Source organism: Apodemus sylvaticus, chromosome 20 (genome assembly GCF_947179515.1).
Source record: "Apodemus sylvaticus chromosome 20, mApoSyl1.1, whole genome shotgun sequence".
Lineage (NCBI taxonomy): Eukaryota > Metazoa > Chordata > Mammalia > Rodentia > Muridae > Apodemus > Apodemus sylvaticus.
This window is the reverse complement of record NC_067491.1, coordinates 62,116,863-62,134,555: the sequence shown is the minus strand read 5'-3', so window position 1 is coordinate 62,134,555 and position 17,693 is coordinate 62,116,863. Positions and strand designations below refer to the sequence as shown.

General features: G+C 38.0%; 1 protein-coding gene and 1 pseudogene across 1 annotated transcript in view; both read left to right on the top strand.

Annotated features, from left to right (window-relative positions):
• LOC127670981 (vomeronasal type-2 receptor 116-like) overlaps positions 1-8,430 on the top strand; it is a 42,035-nt gene extending 33,605 nt beyond the window's left edge. The window contains exon 7 of the mRNA XM_052165608.1: positions 7,502-8,430. Within this exon, the coding sequence (XP_052021568.1) occupies positions 7,502-8,430 (929 nt within the window). The remainder of the gene's footprint in view (positions 1-7,501) is intronic.
• LOC127670667 (leucine-rich repeat-containing protein 58-like) overlaps positions 1-17,693 on the top strand; it is an 83,439-nt pseudogene that overhangs the window by 51,512 nt on the left and 14,234 nt on the right.

Genomic DNA, 17,693 nt, shown 5'->3' with positions numbered 1-17,693 from the left:
TCCATATATTGAACCATCCCTGCATCCCTGGGATGAAGCCTACTTGATCATGGTGGATGATCGTTTTGATGTGTTCTTGGATTCTGTGGACAAGAATTTTATTTAGTATTTTTGCATCGATATTCATAAGGGAAATTGGCCTGAAATTCTCTTTCTTAGTTGGGTCTTTGTGTGGTTTTGGTATCAGTGTAATAGTGGCTTCGAAGAAGGAGTTGGTTAGTGTTCCCTCTCTTTCTATTTGGTGGAAGAGTTTGAAGAGTATTGGTGTTAAGTCTTCTTTGAAGGTCTGATAGAATTCTGCACTGAAACCATCTGGTCCTGTGCTTTTTTTGGTTGGAAGCCTATCTATGACCCCTTCTATTTCTTTAGGGGTTATGGGTCTGTTTAGATGGTCTATTTGATCCTGGTTTAATTTTGGTAATTGGTATCTGTCTAAGAAAATGACCATTTCCTCCAGATTCTCCAGTTGTGTTGAGTACAGGTTTTTGTAGTAGGATCTGATGATTTTTTGAATTTCCTCGGTTTCTGTTGTGATATCTCCGTTTTCATTCCTAATTTTGTTAATCTGGATACTTTCTCTGTGCCCTTTGGTTAGTATGGCTAAGGGTTTATCTATCTTGTTGATTTTTTCAAAGAACCAGCTTTTGGTCTTGTTGATTCTTTGTATGGTTCTCTTGGTTTCTACCTGATTGATTTCAGCCCTGAGTTTGATGATTTCCTGTCTTCTCCTCCTCCTGGGTGAATTAGCTTCTTCTTGTTCCAGGGTTTTCAGTTGTTCCTTTAATCTTCTAGTGTAAGCTCTCTCGAATTTCTTTTTGAAGGCACTCAAAGCTATGAGTTTTCCTCTTAGCACTGCTTTCAATGTGTCCCATAGATTTGTGTATGTTGTGCCTTCATTTTCATTAAATTCTAAGAAATCTTTGATTTCTTTCTTTATTTCTTCCTTGACCAAGGTATCATTGAGTAGAGTATTATTCAGTTTCCATGTGTATGTGGGCTTTCTGTTGTTTTTACTGTTACTAAAGACCACTTTTACTCCATAGTGATCTGATAGGAGGCATGGGATTATTTCAATCTTCTTATATTTGTTGAGGTCTGCCTTGTGACCAACTATATGATCTATTTTGGAGAATGTACCATGAGGTGCTGAGAAAAAGGTATATTCTTTTGCTTTGGGATAAAAAGTTCTATATATATCTGTTAACTCCAATTGGTTCAAAGCTTCAATTAGTTTCATTGTCTCCCTGTTTAGTTTCTGTTTTCCTGATCGGTCCATTTGTGAAATTGGAGTGTTGAAATCACCCACAATTATTGTGTTAGGTGCAATGTGTACTTTGAGCTTTAGTAAAGTTTCTTTTATGAATGAGGGCGCCCTTGTATTTGGGGCATAGATGTTCAGGATTGAGAGTTCTTCTTGTTGGATTTTTCCTTTGACCACCAAGTAGTGACCTTCCATGTCTCTTTTGATGACTTTAGGTTGAAAGCCAATTTTAACTGAAATTAGAATGGCAACTCCGGATTGTTTCCTGGGACCGTTTGCTTGTAGAATTGTCTTCCAGCCTTTTACTCTAAGGTAGTTTTTGTCTTTGACATTGAGGTGTGTTTCCTGTAAGCAGCAAAATGTAGGGTCCTGTTTACGTAACCAGTCTGTTAGTCTATGTCTTTTTTGGGGGGAATTGAGTCCATTGATGTTAAGAGATATCAATGAGTAGTGGTTATTGCTTCCTAACATTTTTTATTTTAATTTTATATGTGTGTGGTTATCCTCTTTGGGTTTGATGAAAGAAGCTTAATATCCTGCTCTTGCCAGGGTATAGTTTCCCTCATTGTACTGGTGCTTTCCCCCTATTAACCTTTGTAGGGCTGGGTTTGTAGAAAGATATTGTGTAAATTTGGTTTTGTCGTGGAATATCTTGGTTTCTCCATCTATAGTAATTGAGAGTTTCGCTGGGTATAGTAGTCTCGGCTGGCATTTGTGTTCTCTTAGATTCTGCATGAGCTCCGCCCAGGATCTTCTAGCTTTCATGGTCTCTGGTGAGAAATCTGGTGTAATTCTGATAGGTCTTCCTTTATATGTTATTTGCCCTTTTTCTCTTACTGACCTAAGTATTCTTTCTTTGTTTAGTACATTTGGGGTTTTGATTATTATGTGACAGGAGGTACTTCTGTTCTGGTCCACTCTGTTTGGAGTTCTGTAGGCTTCTTGTATATTCATGGGTATCTCTCTCTTTAGGTTAGGGAAGTTTTCTTCCATAATTTTGTTGAAGATATTTGCTGGCCCTTTAATTTGTAAATCTTCACTCTCATCAATACCTATGATCCCTAGATTTGGCTTTCTCATTGTGTCCTGGATTTCCTGGATATTTTGGGTTACAAGCTTTTTGCATTTTGCATTTTCTTTAACTGTTGAGTCCATGGTTTCTATGGTATCTTCGGCATCTGAGATTCTTTCTTCTATCTCTTGTATTATGTTGTTGATATTTGCATCTATGGTCCCTGATTTCTTCCCAAGGTTTTCTATCTCCAAAGTTGTCTCCCTTTGTGCTTTCTTGGTTGTTTCTACTTCTGTTTTTAGATCCTGAAAATTTTTGCTCAGTTCTGTTATTTGCTTGTTTGTTTGTTCCTCTAATTCTTTAAGCGATTTTTGTGTTTCCTCTTTCATGACTTCTGCCTGTTGATCAAGGTTCTCCTGTATTTCTTTAAGTGATTTTTGTGTTTCCTCCTTATTGGCTTTTGTATTCTCCTGAATTTCTTTCAATGATTTTTGTGTTTCCCTTGTAAGGGCTTCTAATTTTTGATCTATTTTCTCCTGAATTTCTTTAAGTATGTCCTTCATGTGTTCCTGTACTAGCATCATGACCAGTGATTTTAAATCCAAATCTTGTTTTTCTGGTGTGTTGGGGTATCCAGGACTTGCTAATGTTGGAGAATTGGGTTCAGATGTTGCCATAATGCCTTGGTTTCTGTTAGTAACGTTCCTATGTTTGCCTTTAGCCATCTGGTTCTCCCAGGAGTTAGATTGTCTTATTGTCACTGGCTGGAGCTTCAACCTACTGTGGATCTTTAAGGTTATTTCTGCAACACTGGATGACTGAGTTTCTTCTGGCACAGATTATTGATATGCTGGCTTCCTCTTTTGTGCCTTTGGAGCCCTTCTCAATTTTGCCTCAAGCAATGCTATACTTAGGTTGTCAAGGTCAACCAAGTGTTCTCTGTCTGCTCTATTATGAAGGGAAGAAGTTGTGGTGGGGGTCACTCCCTCTGTTGATTCTCACATAGGACGCAGGTCCTACAATTGACTGGCTTGCAGATGAACCGCATATGTGCTCAGTTCCTGAGTGCAGGCAGACCCCTGGTGGTTTGTACCACCGGAGATCTAAGGCTCAGGGTGTTATGGCACCTAGTGATCCCTTTGTGTCCCTGCAGACAGCAAATATGGCTGCGGGGCTTCTCTCCTTCCACAGCTTCACGAGCCCGGTGGGCTGGCAGACAATAGCCGCCAAGGTGCTCAGTTCCTGAGTGCAGGCAGACCCCTGGCAGTTTGCACCACCAGAAATCTAAGACTCAGAGTGCCACAGTACCTAGCGATCCCTCTGTGTCCCTGCAGACAGCACATATGGCTGCGGGGCTTCTCTCCTTCCACAGCTTCCAGAGCCTGGCGGGCTGGCAGACAAAAGCCGCCTAGGTGCTCAGTTCCTGAGTGCAGGCAGACCCCTGGCGGTTTACACCACCAGAAATCTAAAGCTCAGGGTGTTACAGTACCTAGAGATCCTTTTGTGTCCCTGCAGACCGTGAGTTTGGCCGTGGGGCTTCTCTCCTTCTACAGCTTCCTGGGCAGGACACAGGCCCTGAGCCCAGCGGGCTGGCAGACAAAAACCGCCTAGGTGCTCAGTTCCTGAGTGCAGGCAGACCCCTGGCGGTTTGCACCACCAGAATTCTAAGGATCAGGGTGTTACAGTACCTAGTGATCTTTTTGTGTCTCTGCAGACAGCAAATATGGCTGCAGGGCTTCTCTCCTTCCACACCTTCCAGAGCCCAGAGGGCTGGCAGACAAAAGCTGCCCAGGTGCTCAGTTCCTGAGTGCAGGCAGATAGGTTTTAAGATATCTGTCCAGGCCCTTCAGTTTTTTAGAGAATCTATTGAAAAGGCACAATTCTAACAGGTCTGCCATGGAATGATACCTGGTCTTTTCCCTCAGTGCTTATTCTTTCTTAGTTCTCTACATTCTGTATTTTCATTATTTTGTTGAGAGAGGACTTTTCTGGCCCACTCTATTTTGTGTTTCACAAGCATCTTTTATGTTTATAGGTATTTCTCTCTTTACATTGTGATTTTTTCTAATATAATTTTGTTGAAAATACTTTCTCACCCTGGGATCTGGGATTCTTTACCTTCTAATATTCCTATCATTCTAAGGTTACATGTTTTCTTTGTATTCCAGATTTCTTGGCTGTTTTGTTTCAGGGATATTTTAGCATTAACATTTTCTTTTACTGATGTGCCAGTTTCTATTTTTGTATGCCTGAGATTCTCTCCTACATCCTTTTATCTTATTGGTGATACTTGCATTTGTTGTTCTGTAAGCTTCTTTAGGTTTTCCATCTGCAGTTTACCCTCAGTTTGTATTTTCATTCTGGCTTCTATTTCCACTTTCATTTCCTGAACAGTTTTACTTACTTCCCTGGTTAACTGTAGTTTCTGCTATTACTTTAAGAGATTTATTTGTTTCCTCTGTAAAGCCCTATATTTGTCTGATTGTGTTTTCCTTTTCTTTTTTAAGCATTTTATTCTTTCCTCTTTAATGGCATCTATCATCTTCATAAGACTGGATTTAAGGGCACCGTGGTTCAGTTGTGTTAAGATTTGCAGGGCTTGCTGTTGTAGAGTAAGTTTGCCCTGTTGGTGTCATAATATTCTTGAATTTTGTTGTTTGAGTTAGTTTCATGCCTTTAGCCATCTAGATTTTTTTTTAAATAATAAAACAATAAATCATTTGGCAACATAAGGAGGTCAAAGGGATACAAATTGGAAAGGAAGAAGTCAAACTATCATTATTTGCAGATGACATGATAGTCTACCTAAGTGACCCAAAAAACTCTACTAGAGAACTCCTACAGCCATCTACATGTTTTAGTCACTGCATGTTCCAGTTATGATATATATTGAGATTTTGGCTAACCACTGTGATCTTGCTGTGACAGACCCCTGGTGTATATTTTTGGGCTATATGTTTCTGGAATAGCAGGTCTTAAAAAATGGCAGGAGACTTGGCAGAAAATTTTATATCTGGCAGGGACGATCTCCTCAGAGCCATGCCTGACAAAGTTCTTTGGGCAGGGATGTTTAGAGAAGGAAAGAAATCTAAATGTTTTGGTTCTGGATCAACAGGCTTGATGAACCTGGGCAGAGATGTAGTGGGAGAATAGAAGTCTGGTGCAGATTTCTGGATAATTATATTTCCTCATGTATTAATTTCTATTATTTGACAGTAAAATATTTTATATAAGGTATTTCTCTGCTACATATAGACTACCTAATTGTCTGTTAATTCGGTTATATTTCCTGTATGCAGATTGAAGACATATAAATTTCACTTACGAATTTAATGTGGTTGTAGAAGGACCACTTCAACTGTCTCCCCAAAATGCTTCCTTTATTACACACTGAAGTTCAGACACTTTAGAGATATGTACATTTGGAGGGATGGAATAGAATAAAGATTTTGACCTACATCACAGTATCAGATTGTATTGATTAAAAATACAGCTACATATATGTTGAACAGTCAAAAGTTAAAGAAATTCCTGATCAAAGGAATTTGAATACAGGGAAATATAATAAACATATATTTCAAGACAAACAATAAGCTTTATACAAAATAAATTTTGTCTTATAGATCAGTTGCCATAAATTAATGAATATTGTTTCTAAGATACAATATTAAAAGCTAGCATAACAAAGCAACAAAAATAATCTAACAACAGAGCAGAACAGATATTTTTAAAAGTGTTACATTAGCATGAATAGTCACATTGAGAAAATGTTAACTATTTGACAGGAGAATTTAAGAAAGCATAAGAAAGATACACAAATGTAGAGCTGAGTGTAAAAAGAAGTAAATGTAGTGTTTCTGTATCTTTTAAGGAAAAGTGAAACTAAAATAGTTTTTGAAATGAAGCCTTTTTACAAAAATACGGAAAGTTATTTGTGACAAGAAATATGTGATTAAATAATATTAGGAGCATTTGTTTTTCGCCTCTGAGTTTTATTCACAAAGATTTAGTTCTTAAAATCTATTCTGGAGAAACAAAGAAAACATAAATTTAGCTATTTAAGTAGTTGTTTTCCTGAAAATCTTTCAAAAAGTTTTTCAAAACAGTAAACTAAGAGCCACGAAATTATCTCAATATGAAAAGGAACTTACATCCCCTACTCTACCCTTAATTTCATCACAGAATCCAGAAGAAGTTAAAAGAGAAAAGGCCTACTAACTTTTCTCAAACATCCATATATTCACTATAACACCTGTGAGAACTTCCTTCCATCAAAAATGAAAGGGGCTGGGGAAAGATAAGGAATGCTTTGAACACATATTTAGTAGTTTCCAACCAAGATCACATGAGAAGAAAATATTTTCAAACTGAAAAAAATTTATAAATAAAAATGAATTTGTGTCATATATCCCAGACTAAAAAATCATTTTACTAAGAAATTCAATGAAAAATGTCTATTTCAAAATTGAATTCGCATCTTCTATTGGAAATTTAGAAATATTTTTGAGGACTGGCATAAACATTGAATTAGTTATTGCCATGTAATTTGGTATTTTCTAGTTTGAAAATATATGCTTCAACTGTATTATAAAATATAAATAAAAGAGGGGTAAAAAGCAAAAAATAAGAATACTTCAATATACAACTAAAATAAATCGGCTCTAGGTATGAGATTTTATGGGTGTTTTCATTGTCAATTTGACACAATCAAGATTTATGTAATAAAAGAAAACCACAATTGAAAATCCTTTGAAGAGCTGGACTGTAGCAAAAAGTTTTATACATCCTCATGTTTAGTGGTTGCTGTGGGCTGCGCTGCCTCACTGGGTTGGTGCTGCTCTGAGGAGGTGATCATAAGCTACATAACACAGCAGGTCAAGGAAAATAGTAGAGGCAGGGCAGGCAGCCCCACACTCCAGTGGACTCAGCTTCAGTTCTTACCTCCTTATTCTACCTTCAGTTCCTACATGGTTTCCTCAGTGATATATTTATAATGTATAATGTGAAAAATACCCTTTTCTCCAGAAAAGGATACTCTTCATGGGGTTTTTCGAAAGGAGTATAAACCTTACCTTGTGTGATTATTCACTTTAGAATACTCATATCTCTATACCACAAGTGAAAAGGGAACATGGTTGTAATAACAATCCAATGAATTTGAAGCATAAAATGTAGTAGGGTAAAGGGAAACTTGACCATGCATTCATGATCAACTTCATTTCCACCAGGTATGGATCAGTGTGTGCACTGTCCAGAAACTCATTATACAAATGCAGAGAAGACACACTGCCTGGAGAAAACTGTCACCTTTCTGGCCTATGATGATCCCTTGGGGAAGGGACTCACATTCGTGTCCTTTGGATTTTCTACTCTCACAGCTCTTGTTATTGGGGTCTTTGTAAACCACAGAGACACTCCAGTAGTCAAGGCAAATAACAGATCTCTCAGTTACATCCTGCTCATCACTCTGACACTCTGTTTCCTCTGTCCATTGCTTTTCCTTGGTCTTCCACACACAGCCACATGTATCCTGCAACAGAACGTGTTTGGACTTCTGTTCACTGTGACTCTATCCACTGTGTTGGCCAAAACCATCACTGTAGTTATGGCCTTCAAGATTACAGCTCCAAGAAGAAAGATCAGATGGTTGCAGATATCACAGGTCTCTAAATGTGTCATTCCAGCTTGCACTCTGATACAAGTACTTCTCTCTGCCATATGGCTGGGAACATCCCCTCCCTTTATTGACATGGATGCTCACTCTGAACAGGGACACATCATCATTCTTTGCAACAAGGGTTCAGCTGTTGCCTTCCACTGTGCTCTGGCCTACCTGGGAGTCATGGCCTTGGGTAGTTACCTCATGGCTTTCTTGTCCAGGAACCTTCCTGACACATTTAATGAATCCAAGTCCATGGCTTTCAGCATGCTTGTGTTCTGCAGTGTATGGGTCACGTTCCTCCCTGTCTACCACAGCACCACTGGGAAGGTCAGGGTAGCTATGGAAATGTTCTCTATCCTGGCTTCCAGTGCAAGCATTCTAATTGTAATCTTTGTCCCTAAGTGCTACATTGTTTTGTTTAGGCCAGAATTAAACACACTTCCTCGTAACAGGGATGAAAGACACCACAGGGGCAAATATTTACTTAAAACATAGTTCACATGATTCTTCATCTAAACTGAATTTCACTGGATCTCTACCGTTCTGACCATCACATGTTTTTTTCTGTGATGGTTTGTGGGTATGGCTTCTTCTCACCAAACCTTATATTCTGAGCTTAATTCCCTGGAACCCCATGATGAAGTAAGGAATCGATTTTCTGAAGTTGGACTAGTGCATTTCCAGTCCCCAAAATAAGTAAACATTTGTAATATAACTTTAGAAAACCCTTTTGAAAACAATCATAACATTGAGATATGATTGCATGAGCTCTTATTGTTTCCACTGACTTAAATTATTAATTTTTCCTATTGAAATCTCTCATATTTTGCAGTAAGGACACTCTATTCACCAAATCATGTGATGGTCCTGGGGCTTTTTCTCTAAATTCTTATTTCTAAATCATATTAATTACTTCAACCAGTGGTGTTTTTTTCCTTTAAGGACCTTTTCATTTCTCCCAGTGCTGACTATGCAGTGTCTTTCTGGTGGCATTGATTTCTAACAATTTCAGATGACAGGAATTTCACACAGTTTGTCTGCCACATAAAACTTCATACCACAATATTCCTCATAAATTTTCACAATTTCAAATCTTTCAATACTGTTCTCATTTCAACTGAAGTCCTGAAACAGCAATCAGCAGAAACCATGGCATAGCTAAATGTGAACCATCTTGATGTCTGTCCTGCTAAATAAGCAATTAGTTCTCTGAGTCTGAGGTCAGCATCATGTGGGCGAATCCCTGACACTGCTTCACATTATGTACAATGTGTAACATGATTATATTGACCAATAAAATTCTTGTTCCTCTAGAACCATAAGTTAATTGTGACATCACTCTAACCATTATTCTCTACCTTCTTTTCCAAAATTATGAAAAGTGTCCTTTAAACACTTCCCAACACATTTTGAAACTTTTGTGTATCTCAAAATCTAAAATTATTTCTTGACACCATATAAGGATAACAGTGGATTAAATCCTGAGTCTTTGCAAACAAACAATGTGCTCTAAAAATCATGCATAATTTTTAGCACATAGAATTCTTTAATTTTAAAATCTATTCAAAATGTGGGCATGTAACCCCCTTTTTTCAGACTAAGTTAGCAGACCACTTGCCCAAAACTCACAAAGGTAATGGTTTGCTCCTAAGATGAATTAAAATTTGCTTGACCATCTTAAATCTGTTGTTCACAAGCTCTATAAATCTGGGACCCTTTAATATATTCCCAAATATTCTGGATGCTCCAATAATAATATTATTTTCATGGATAATTCATTACAATAATTCTGCTACCATTATGAATCATTAAATAATTATCTCCTGATTCAAAGGTATTTGGTGACTCTTGTGAAGAGTCCTGTGAACACAGACGGGACATGACTCAAGGGTTGAGACTCACTACTCTCACTGAATTTATAGTAATTTCAGAACTTCAAAGGCATCTTTCTTTCAAGAAAAAATAAACTAACTCCAGTATACTCTCGTTTTCTTCCCTCCTTCTTCCTTCTTTCCTTCCTTCACTCCTTCCTCTCTGCTTCTTCTCCTTATGTTTTTCCTTTTCTACTGATAAAATCTTCCTTGAAGCCAAAATTATCTGTCTTCAACTAAAAGCTACTTGTCTAGATAACCATCAGCAGCTTTGGCAGTCTAAATCTTTTAGGGGAATATTTTTTATTCTCTCTGAACCAAAGACTGCTATTAATAGCTATAATAACCATGGACTCATTTATTTACTGTACTTTAATTCAGTTTAAAGATTTATTACCAACTCACATATTCACCAACCATGGGCAACTTATCCCTTTTGTTAAAAATTGATTCTTTTCTTAAACAAAATATCCTGATTACCGTTTTATCTCACTTTAATCTTCCCAGTTTCTCTCTACTCTCATCCCTTCTGGATCTAGTCCATTTCTGTTTCTCATTAGAAAAGAATAGGATTCCGTAAGATAAAAACAAAACATACTAGCAAATCCTATAAGAAAAAAAGCCCATCTCACTGAACTAGGACAAGGCAAATCAACCTAAGGAACGGAGACTAAAAGAATTCTTTTATATTAATTATTTTAATTGTAAACACAGATATTTACAGTTAAGGGTCTTTATGGACTGTAGAGTTTCATGATATTTAACAGATGTCCTAGAAAGGTTGAGACTCAGTCTCATATCTGTTTTATGATATAATTAGAAATTGTACTTAGCAAGTCTCTTTGTGATTATTTGTTCTAGTGGTAAAGCTACCAATGGTACTTCATATTTTTTATGTATTATTATCAGTATTATTACTAATCCCCAATTTATTTTTACAGTTCTGTCTCTATCCCTTTCCCTCTTTGCCCTCTGACCTTTCCTCACCCCATTCCTCCACCACATTCTCCAAGGGAATGGCCCAAACTCCAACAAACCCACACCCCACCACACACCACCAGGCCTACACATGTCCTGGGACCTCAAGTCTCTCAAGTGATAGGTGCGTCTACTCTCAGTGAGGCCATTTCAGTGAGTCCTAGTGTGTGTGTGTGTGTGTGGGTGTGTGTGTGTGAGGAGCCTTGGGCTACCTAGTGTATGATGCCTGCTTGGCAGTTCATTGTCTGAGAGATCTGGAGGATCCGGCTTTATTGAGACAACTGGTCTTCCTATGGGTCGCACTCCTCTTCAATTATTCCAGACTTTCCCTCATTCAGCTGTATCTTAGGATCAATAATAGTGTCAGCCTTGGAGCCTCCCCTTCAGATGGGGTCCAATTTGGACTTGTCACGGGACCTTCTTTCTCTCAATCTCTTCTCCATTCTTGTTCCTGCAGTTCTTTCAGACAGGAACAATCCTGGGTCAGCATTTTTCACTGTGGGACAGCAACCCTATGCCTCCACTTGATCCCTGTATTTCTACCAGAGGTAGAGTCTTTTTTTTTTTTTTTTGCTTAAATCAATCAAGTGGAAACAAAGAGAACCATACAAAGAATCAACGAGTCCAGGAGCTTGTTCTTTGAGAAAATCAACAAGATAGATAAACCCTTAGCCAGACTGACCAAAGAGCACAGAGAAAGTATCCAAATTAACAAAATTAGAAATGAAAAGAGAGATATTACAACAGAAACTGAGGAAATCCAAAAAATCATCAGATCCTACTACAAAAGCCTATGCTCAACACAACTGGATAATTTGGAGGAAATAGACAATTTCCTAGACAGATACCAAAGACCAAAAGTAAATCAGGACCAAATATATCATCTAAACAGTCCCATAACCCCTAAAATAGAAGGGCTCATAGAAAGTCTTCCAACTACAAAAAGCACAGGACCAGATGGTTTCAGTGCAAAATTCTATCAGACCTTCAAAGAAGTCCTAACACCAATACTCTTCAAACTATTCCACAAAATAGAAACAGAAGGAACCCTACCCAATTCCTTCTACGAAGCCACAATTACGCTGATACCAAAACCACACAAAGATCCAACAAAGAAAGAAAACTTCAGACCAATCTCCCTTATGAACATCGGTGCAAAAATACTCAATAAAATTCTTGCCAACCAAATCCAAGAACACATCAAAACGATCATCCACCATGATCAAATAGGCTTTATCCCAGGGATGCAGGGTTGGTTCAATATACGGAAATCCATCAATGCAATCCACTACATAAACAAACTCAAAGAAAAAAACCACATGGTCATTTCATTGGATGCTGAAAAAGCATTTGACAAAATTCAGCATCCTTTCATGCTTAAAGTCTTGGAAAGAACGTGAATTCAAGGCCCATACCTAAACATCGTTAAAGCAATATACAGCAAACTGGTAGCCAGCATCAAACTAAATGTAGAGAAACTTGAAGCAATCCCACTAAAATCAGGGACTAGACAGGGCTGCCCCCTTTCTCCTTATCTTTTGAATATTGTACTTTAGGTAGTAGCTCGGGCAATTAGACAACATAAGGGGGTCAAAGGGATACAAATTGGAAAGGAAGAAGTTAAATTATCACTATTTGCAGATGACATGATAGTCTACTTAAGTGACCCGAAAACCTCCACCAGAGAACTACTACAGCTGATAAACAACTTCAGCAAAGTAGGAGGTTATAAAGTCAACTCCAGCAAATCAGTGGCCTTCTTATACTCAAAGGATAAGCAGGCTGAGAAAGAAATTTGGAAAATGAGCCCCTTCACAATAGCCACAAACAGTATAAAGTATCTTGGGGTGACTCTTACCAAACATGTGAAAGATCTGTATGACAAGAACTTCAAGACTCTGATGAAGGAAATGGAAGAAGGCCTCAAAAAATGGGAAAACCTCCCATGCTCATGGATCGGCAGGATCAATATAGTTAAAATGGCCATTCTGCCAAAAGCAGTCTACAGATTCAATGCAATACCCATCAAAATCCCAACTCAATTCTTCACAGAGTTAGAAAGAGCAATTCTCAAATTATCTGGAATAACAAAAAACACAGGATAGCTAAAACTATTCTCAGCAAGAAAAGAAATTCTGGAGTCTTTTTTTTTAAAGATTTATTTATTTATTATATGTAAGTTCACTATAGCTGTCTTCAGACACACCAGAAGAGGACGTTGGTTCTCATTATGGATGGTTGTGAGCCACCATGTGGTTACTGGGATTTGAACTCAGGACTGTCAGAGGAACAGTCAGTGCTCTTAACCACTGAGCCATCTCTCCAGCCCCCCAAGAGGTAGATTCTAAAACTTCCCTCTTCCCGCATTTTGGCATATCATCTAAGGTCCTTTCCTTTGTGTCTTGAGACTCGCTCAAGGCTCAGGTCTCTGGTATGTTCTAGAGATTCTCCTAACCTCCTAGCTCCTGAGATTGCATATTTCCATTCATTATGCTGGCCCTCTGGCTTCACTCCCGATCCTCCCACCCCACAATATCTGATGATGTTTCCCTTTTCCCTGACCCCCCCATCTCTTCCACCCAGTTCACTTTGTCCCTCTGTCCTCTGCTTTCTTCTCCCTCCTGAGTGAAAATGAAGAATTTTAAGTCAGGTGGTGGTGGTGCACGCCTGTAATCCCAGCACTTCGAAGGCAAAGGAAGGCAGAGTTTTTAGTTCGAGGCCAGCCTGGTCTACAGAGTGAGTTCCAGGACAGCCATGGCTACACAGAGACACCCTGTCTCAAAAAACCAAAAAAATAAATAAATAAATAAATAATAAAATAAAATTAAAAAAAGAAAAAAAGAAAGAAAAAAATAAAAATGAAAATGAAGCATCTTCACTAGGGCCCTTTGGCTTCTTAAACTTGAGTTCTCTGGATTGTATCCTGGGAATTCTGTATAATTTTGGCTAATATCTGCTTATTAGTGAGTACATGCCATTCATGTCTTTTTGGGTATGAGATACCTCACTCAATGTGATATTTCCCTGTTCCATTCATTTGCTTGCAAAACTCATGATGCCCTCATTTTTTTTTCTTTTTTTTTCTTTTTTTTTTATTCGATATAATTTATTTACATTTCAAATGATTTCCCCTTTTCTAGCCCCCCCCCACTCCCTGAAAGTCCCGTAAGCCCCCTTCTCTTCCCCTGTCCTCCCACCCACCCCTTCCCACTTCCCCGTTCTGGTTTTGCTGAATACTGTTTCACTGAGTCTTTCCAGAACCAGGGGCCACTCCTCCTTTCTTCTTGTACCTCATTTGATGTGTGGATTGTGTTTTGGGTATTCCAGTTTTCTAGGTTAATATCCACTTATTAGTGAGTGCATACCATGATTCACCTTTTGAGTCTGGGTTACCTCACTGAGTATGATATTCTCTAGCTCCATCCATTTGCCTAAGAATTTCATGAATTCGTTGTTTCTAATGGCTGAATAGTACTCCATTGTGTAGATATACCACATTTTTTGCATCCACTCTTCTGTTGAGGGATACCTGGGTTCTTTCCAACATCTGGCAATTATAAATAGGGCTGCTATGAACATAATAGAACATGTATCCTTATTACATGGTGGGGAGTCTTCTGGGTATATGCCCAGGAGTGATGCCCTCATTCTTAATAGCTGAAGAGTATTCCATTGTGTAAATGAACCGTATTTTCTGTTTCTATTCTGTTGGTGTAGGACATCTGTGTTGGTTCCAGCTTCTGGCTATCAGAAATAAGGGCACTATGAACACAGTGATGCCCGTGCCCTGTGGCATAGTAGGGTACCTTTAGGGTGTATGCCCAGGAGTAGGATAGCTGTGTCTTCAGGTACATCTAGTTCCAATTTTCTGAGGAACCTCCAGATTGATTTCCAGAGTAGTTCTTTCAGTTTGCAAGCCCACCAGCAACCATGAGTGTTCCTCTCTCTCCAAGTCCTCACCAACAGGTACTGTCCACTGAGTTTTTTTCCTAGCCTTTGTGAATGGTGTAAGGTAGAATTGCAAGGCCATTAAGAATTGCATTTCCCTGATCACTAAGGAATTTGAACTTTTGTTTAAGTGCTTATCTGTCATTCAAAATTCCTCTGTTGTAAATTCTCTTTAGTTCTATACCCGAATTTTTTTTTTATTGTGTTGTTTGTTTTTGTTGGAAGTTAGCTTCTTGAGTTCTTTTTTTTTAATTCGATATAATTTATTTACATTTCAAATGATTTCCCCTTTTCTAGCCCCCCCACTCCCCGAAAGTCCCGTAAGCCCCCTTCTCTTCCCCTATCTTCCCTCCCACCCCTTCCCACTTCCCCGTTCTGGTTTTGCCGAATACTGTTTCACTGAGTCTTTCCAGAACCAGGGGCCACTCCTCCTTTCTTCTTGTATCTCATTTGATGAGTGGATTATGTTTTGTGTATTCCAGTTTTCTAGGTTAATAACCACTTATTAGTGAGTGCATACCATGATTCACCTTTTGAGCCTGGGTTACCTCACTTAGTATGATATTCTCTAGGTCAATCCATTTGCCTAAGAATTTCATGAATTCATTGTTTCTAATGGCTGAATAGTACTCCATTGTGTAGATATACCACATTTTTTTGCATCCACTCTTCTGTTGAGGGATACCTGGGTTCTTTCCAGCATCTGGCAATTATAAATAGGGCTGCTATGAACATAGTAGAAGATGTATCCTTATTACATGGTGGGGAGTCTTCTGGGTATATGCCCAGGAGTGGTATAGCAGGATCTTCTGGAAGTGAGGTGCCCAGTTTTCGGAGGAACCGCCAGACTGATTTCCAGAGTGGTTGTTCATTAGGGAAATTCAAATCAAAACAAACCTAAGATTTCATCTTACACCAGTCAGAATGGCTAAGATTAAAAATTCAGGAAACAGCGGGTGCTGGAGAGGGTGTGGAGAAAGAGGAACACTCCTCCACTGCTGGTGGGGTTGCAAATTGGTACAACCACTCTGGAAATCAGATTTGGAGTTAGTGAAGATTGTTTTCCCCAATTTGTAGGTTTCTGATTTTTCCTATTGACTATGTACCTTGACTTGCAGAGGTTTTTCAGTTTCGTTAGGTCCCATTTATCAATTCTTGATCTTAGAATCTGAACCATTGGAGTTCTGTTTAGGAAATTTTGTTCTGTGCCAATGTGTTTGAGGATCTTTTCCACTTTCTCTTATATTAGATTCTGTGTACCTAGTTTTATTTTGAGGTCCTTGATCCACTTGTAGTTGAGCTTTGTGCAATGTGACAAATATGTATGTACATTCATCTTTCTACATACCAACTGCCAGTTAGACCAGCACAATTTATTGAAGATGCTTTCCTTTATCCATTGTATATTTTTTACTTCTTTGTCAAAGATGAAGTGTGCATAAGTGTGTAGTTATATTTCTTAGTTTTCCATTCTGTTTCATTGATCAACCTGTCTGTGATGTACCAATACCATGCAGTTTTTATCACTATTGATCTGTAGTATAGTTTTAGATCATGGGTAGTGATCTTAAACACATTCTTTTATTGTTAAGAATTGTTTTTGCTATCCTGGCAGGTTTGTTTTTCCATATGAAATTTAGAATTGCTATTTCCATGTCTTTGATGAATTTTGTTTGAATTTTGATGTGGATTGAAATGAACCTTTACAATACTTTTGGTAGGATGGCCATTTTTACTATGTTTAAACTATCAATCCATGAGCATGGGGGATGACTCCATTTTCTGAGGTCTTTTTAGATTTCCTTCATGAAAGACTAGAAGTTCTGGACATACAGATCTTTCACTTGTTTGGTTAGAGTTACATGAAGATATTTTATATAATTTGTGACGATCGTGAAGGGCATTATTTTGATTATTTCTTTTTCAGCCCGTTGATCATTTGTCTAAAGGAAGGATACTGATTTTTTGGAGTTAATTTTGTATCTGGACACTTTGCTAAAGTTGGTTATAAGTTGTACTAGTTCTCAGGTAGAAGTTTTGTGGATGTTTACATATAGTATCATATCATTTGCAAATAGTGATACCTTGAATTCTTGCCAATTTGTATCCCTTTGATTTCCTTTTGTTGTTGTAGTTGTCGGGCTACACCTTCAATTACTATATTAAAGAGATATGGGGAGAGTTGGCATCATTGTCCTTTTCCTGATTATGGTGGAATTGCTTCAAATTTCTCTCCATTAATTTGATATTGGCTGTTGGTTTGCTATATGTTACATTTATTTTGTTTAGGTATGTGCCTTGAATTCCGGTTCTCTCCATTATTTTAACATGAGGTTGTGTTGATTTTGTCAAATGCTTTTTCAACATCTAATGAGATGATCATGTGATTTTTTTTTCATTTAGACTGTTTACATACTTGATTAGGTTAATGTATTTTCACATATTGAATCAACCTTTTATCCCTGTATTCTTGTATTCAGTTTCCTAGAATTATATTGAGTATTTTTTCATTGACATTCATAAGGGAAATTGGACTGAAGTTGTCTTTCTTTGTTGGGTATCTGTGTGGTTTAGGTATCTGAGTAATTATGGAATCATAAAATGAACAAGGTTGTGTTTTTTTCTGCGTTTGCCTTAAGAAATAAATTCAGGAGTATTATTTTTATGTCTTCTTTGAAAGTGTGGTAGAATTCTACACTAAAGCCATCTGGGCCCTGAGCGGTTTTTGGTTGGGAAATTTATTTTTTTTTTAAGTTTTTTTTTTTATTTGATATATTTTTTATTTACATTTCAAATGATTTCCCCTTTTCTTTTTTTAATTTTTTTATTTGATATAATTTATTTACATTTCAAGTGATTTCCCCTTTTCTAGCCCCCAACTCCCGAAAGTCCTGCAAGCCCCCTTCTCTCCCCCTGTCCTCCCACCAACCCCTTCCCACTTCCCCGTTCTGGTTTTGCCCA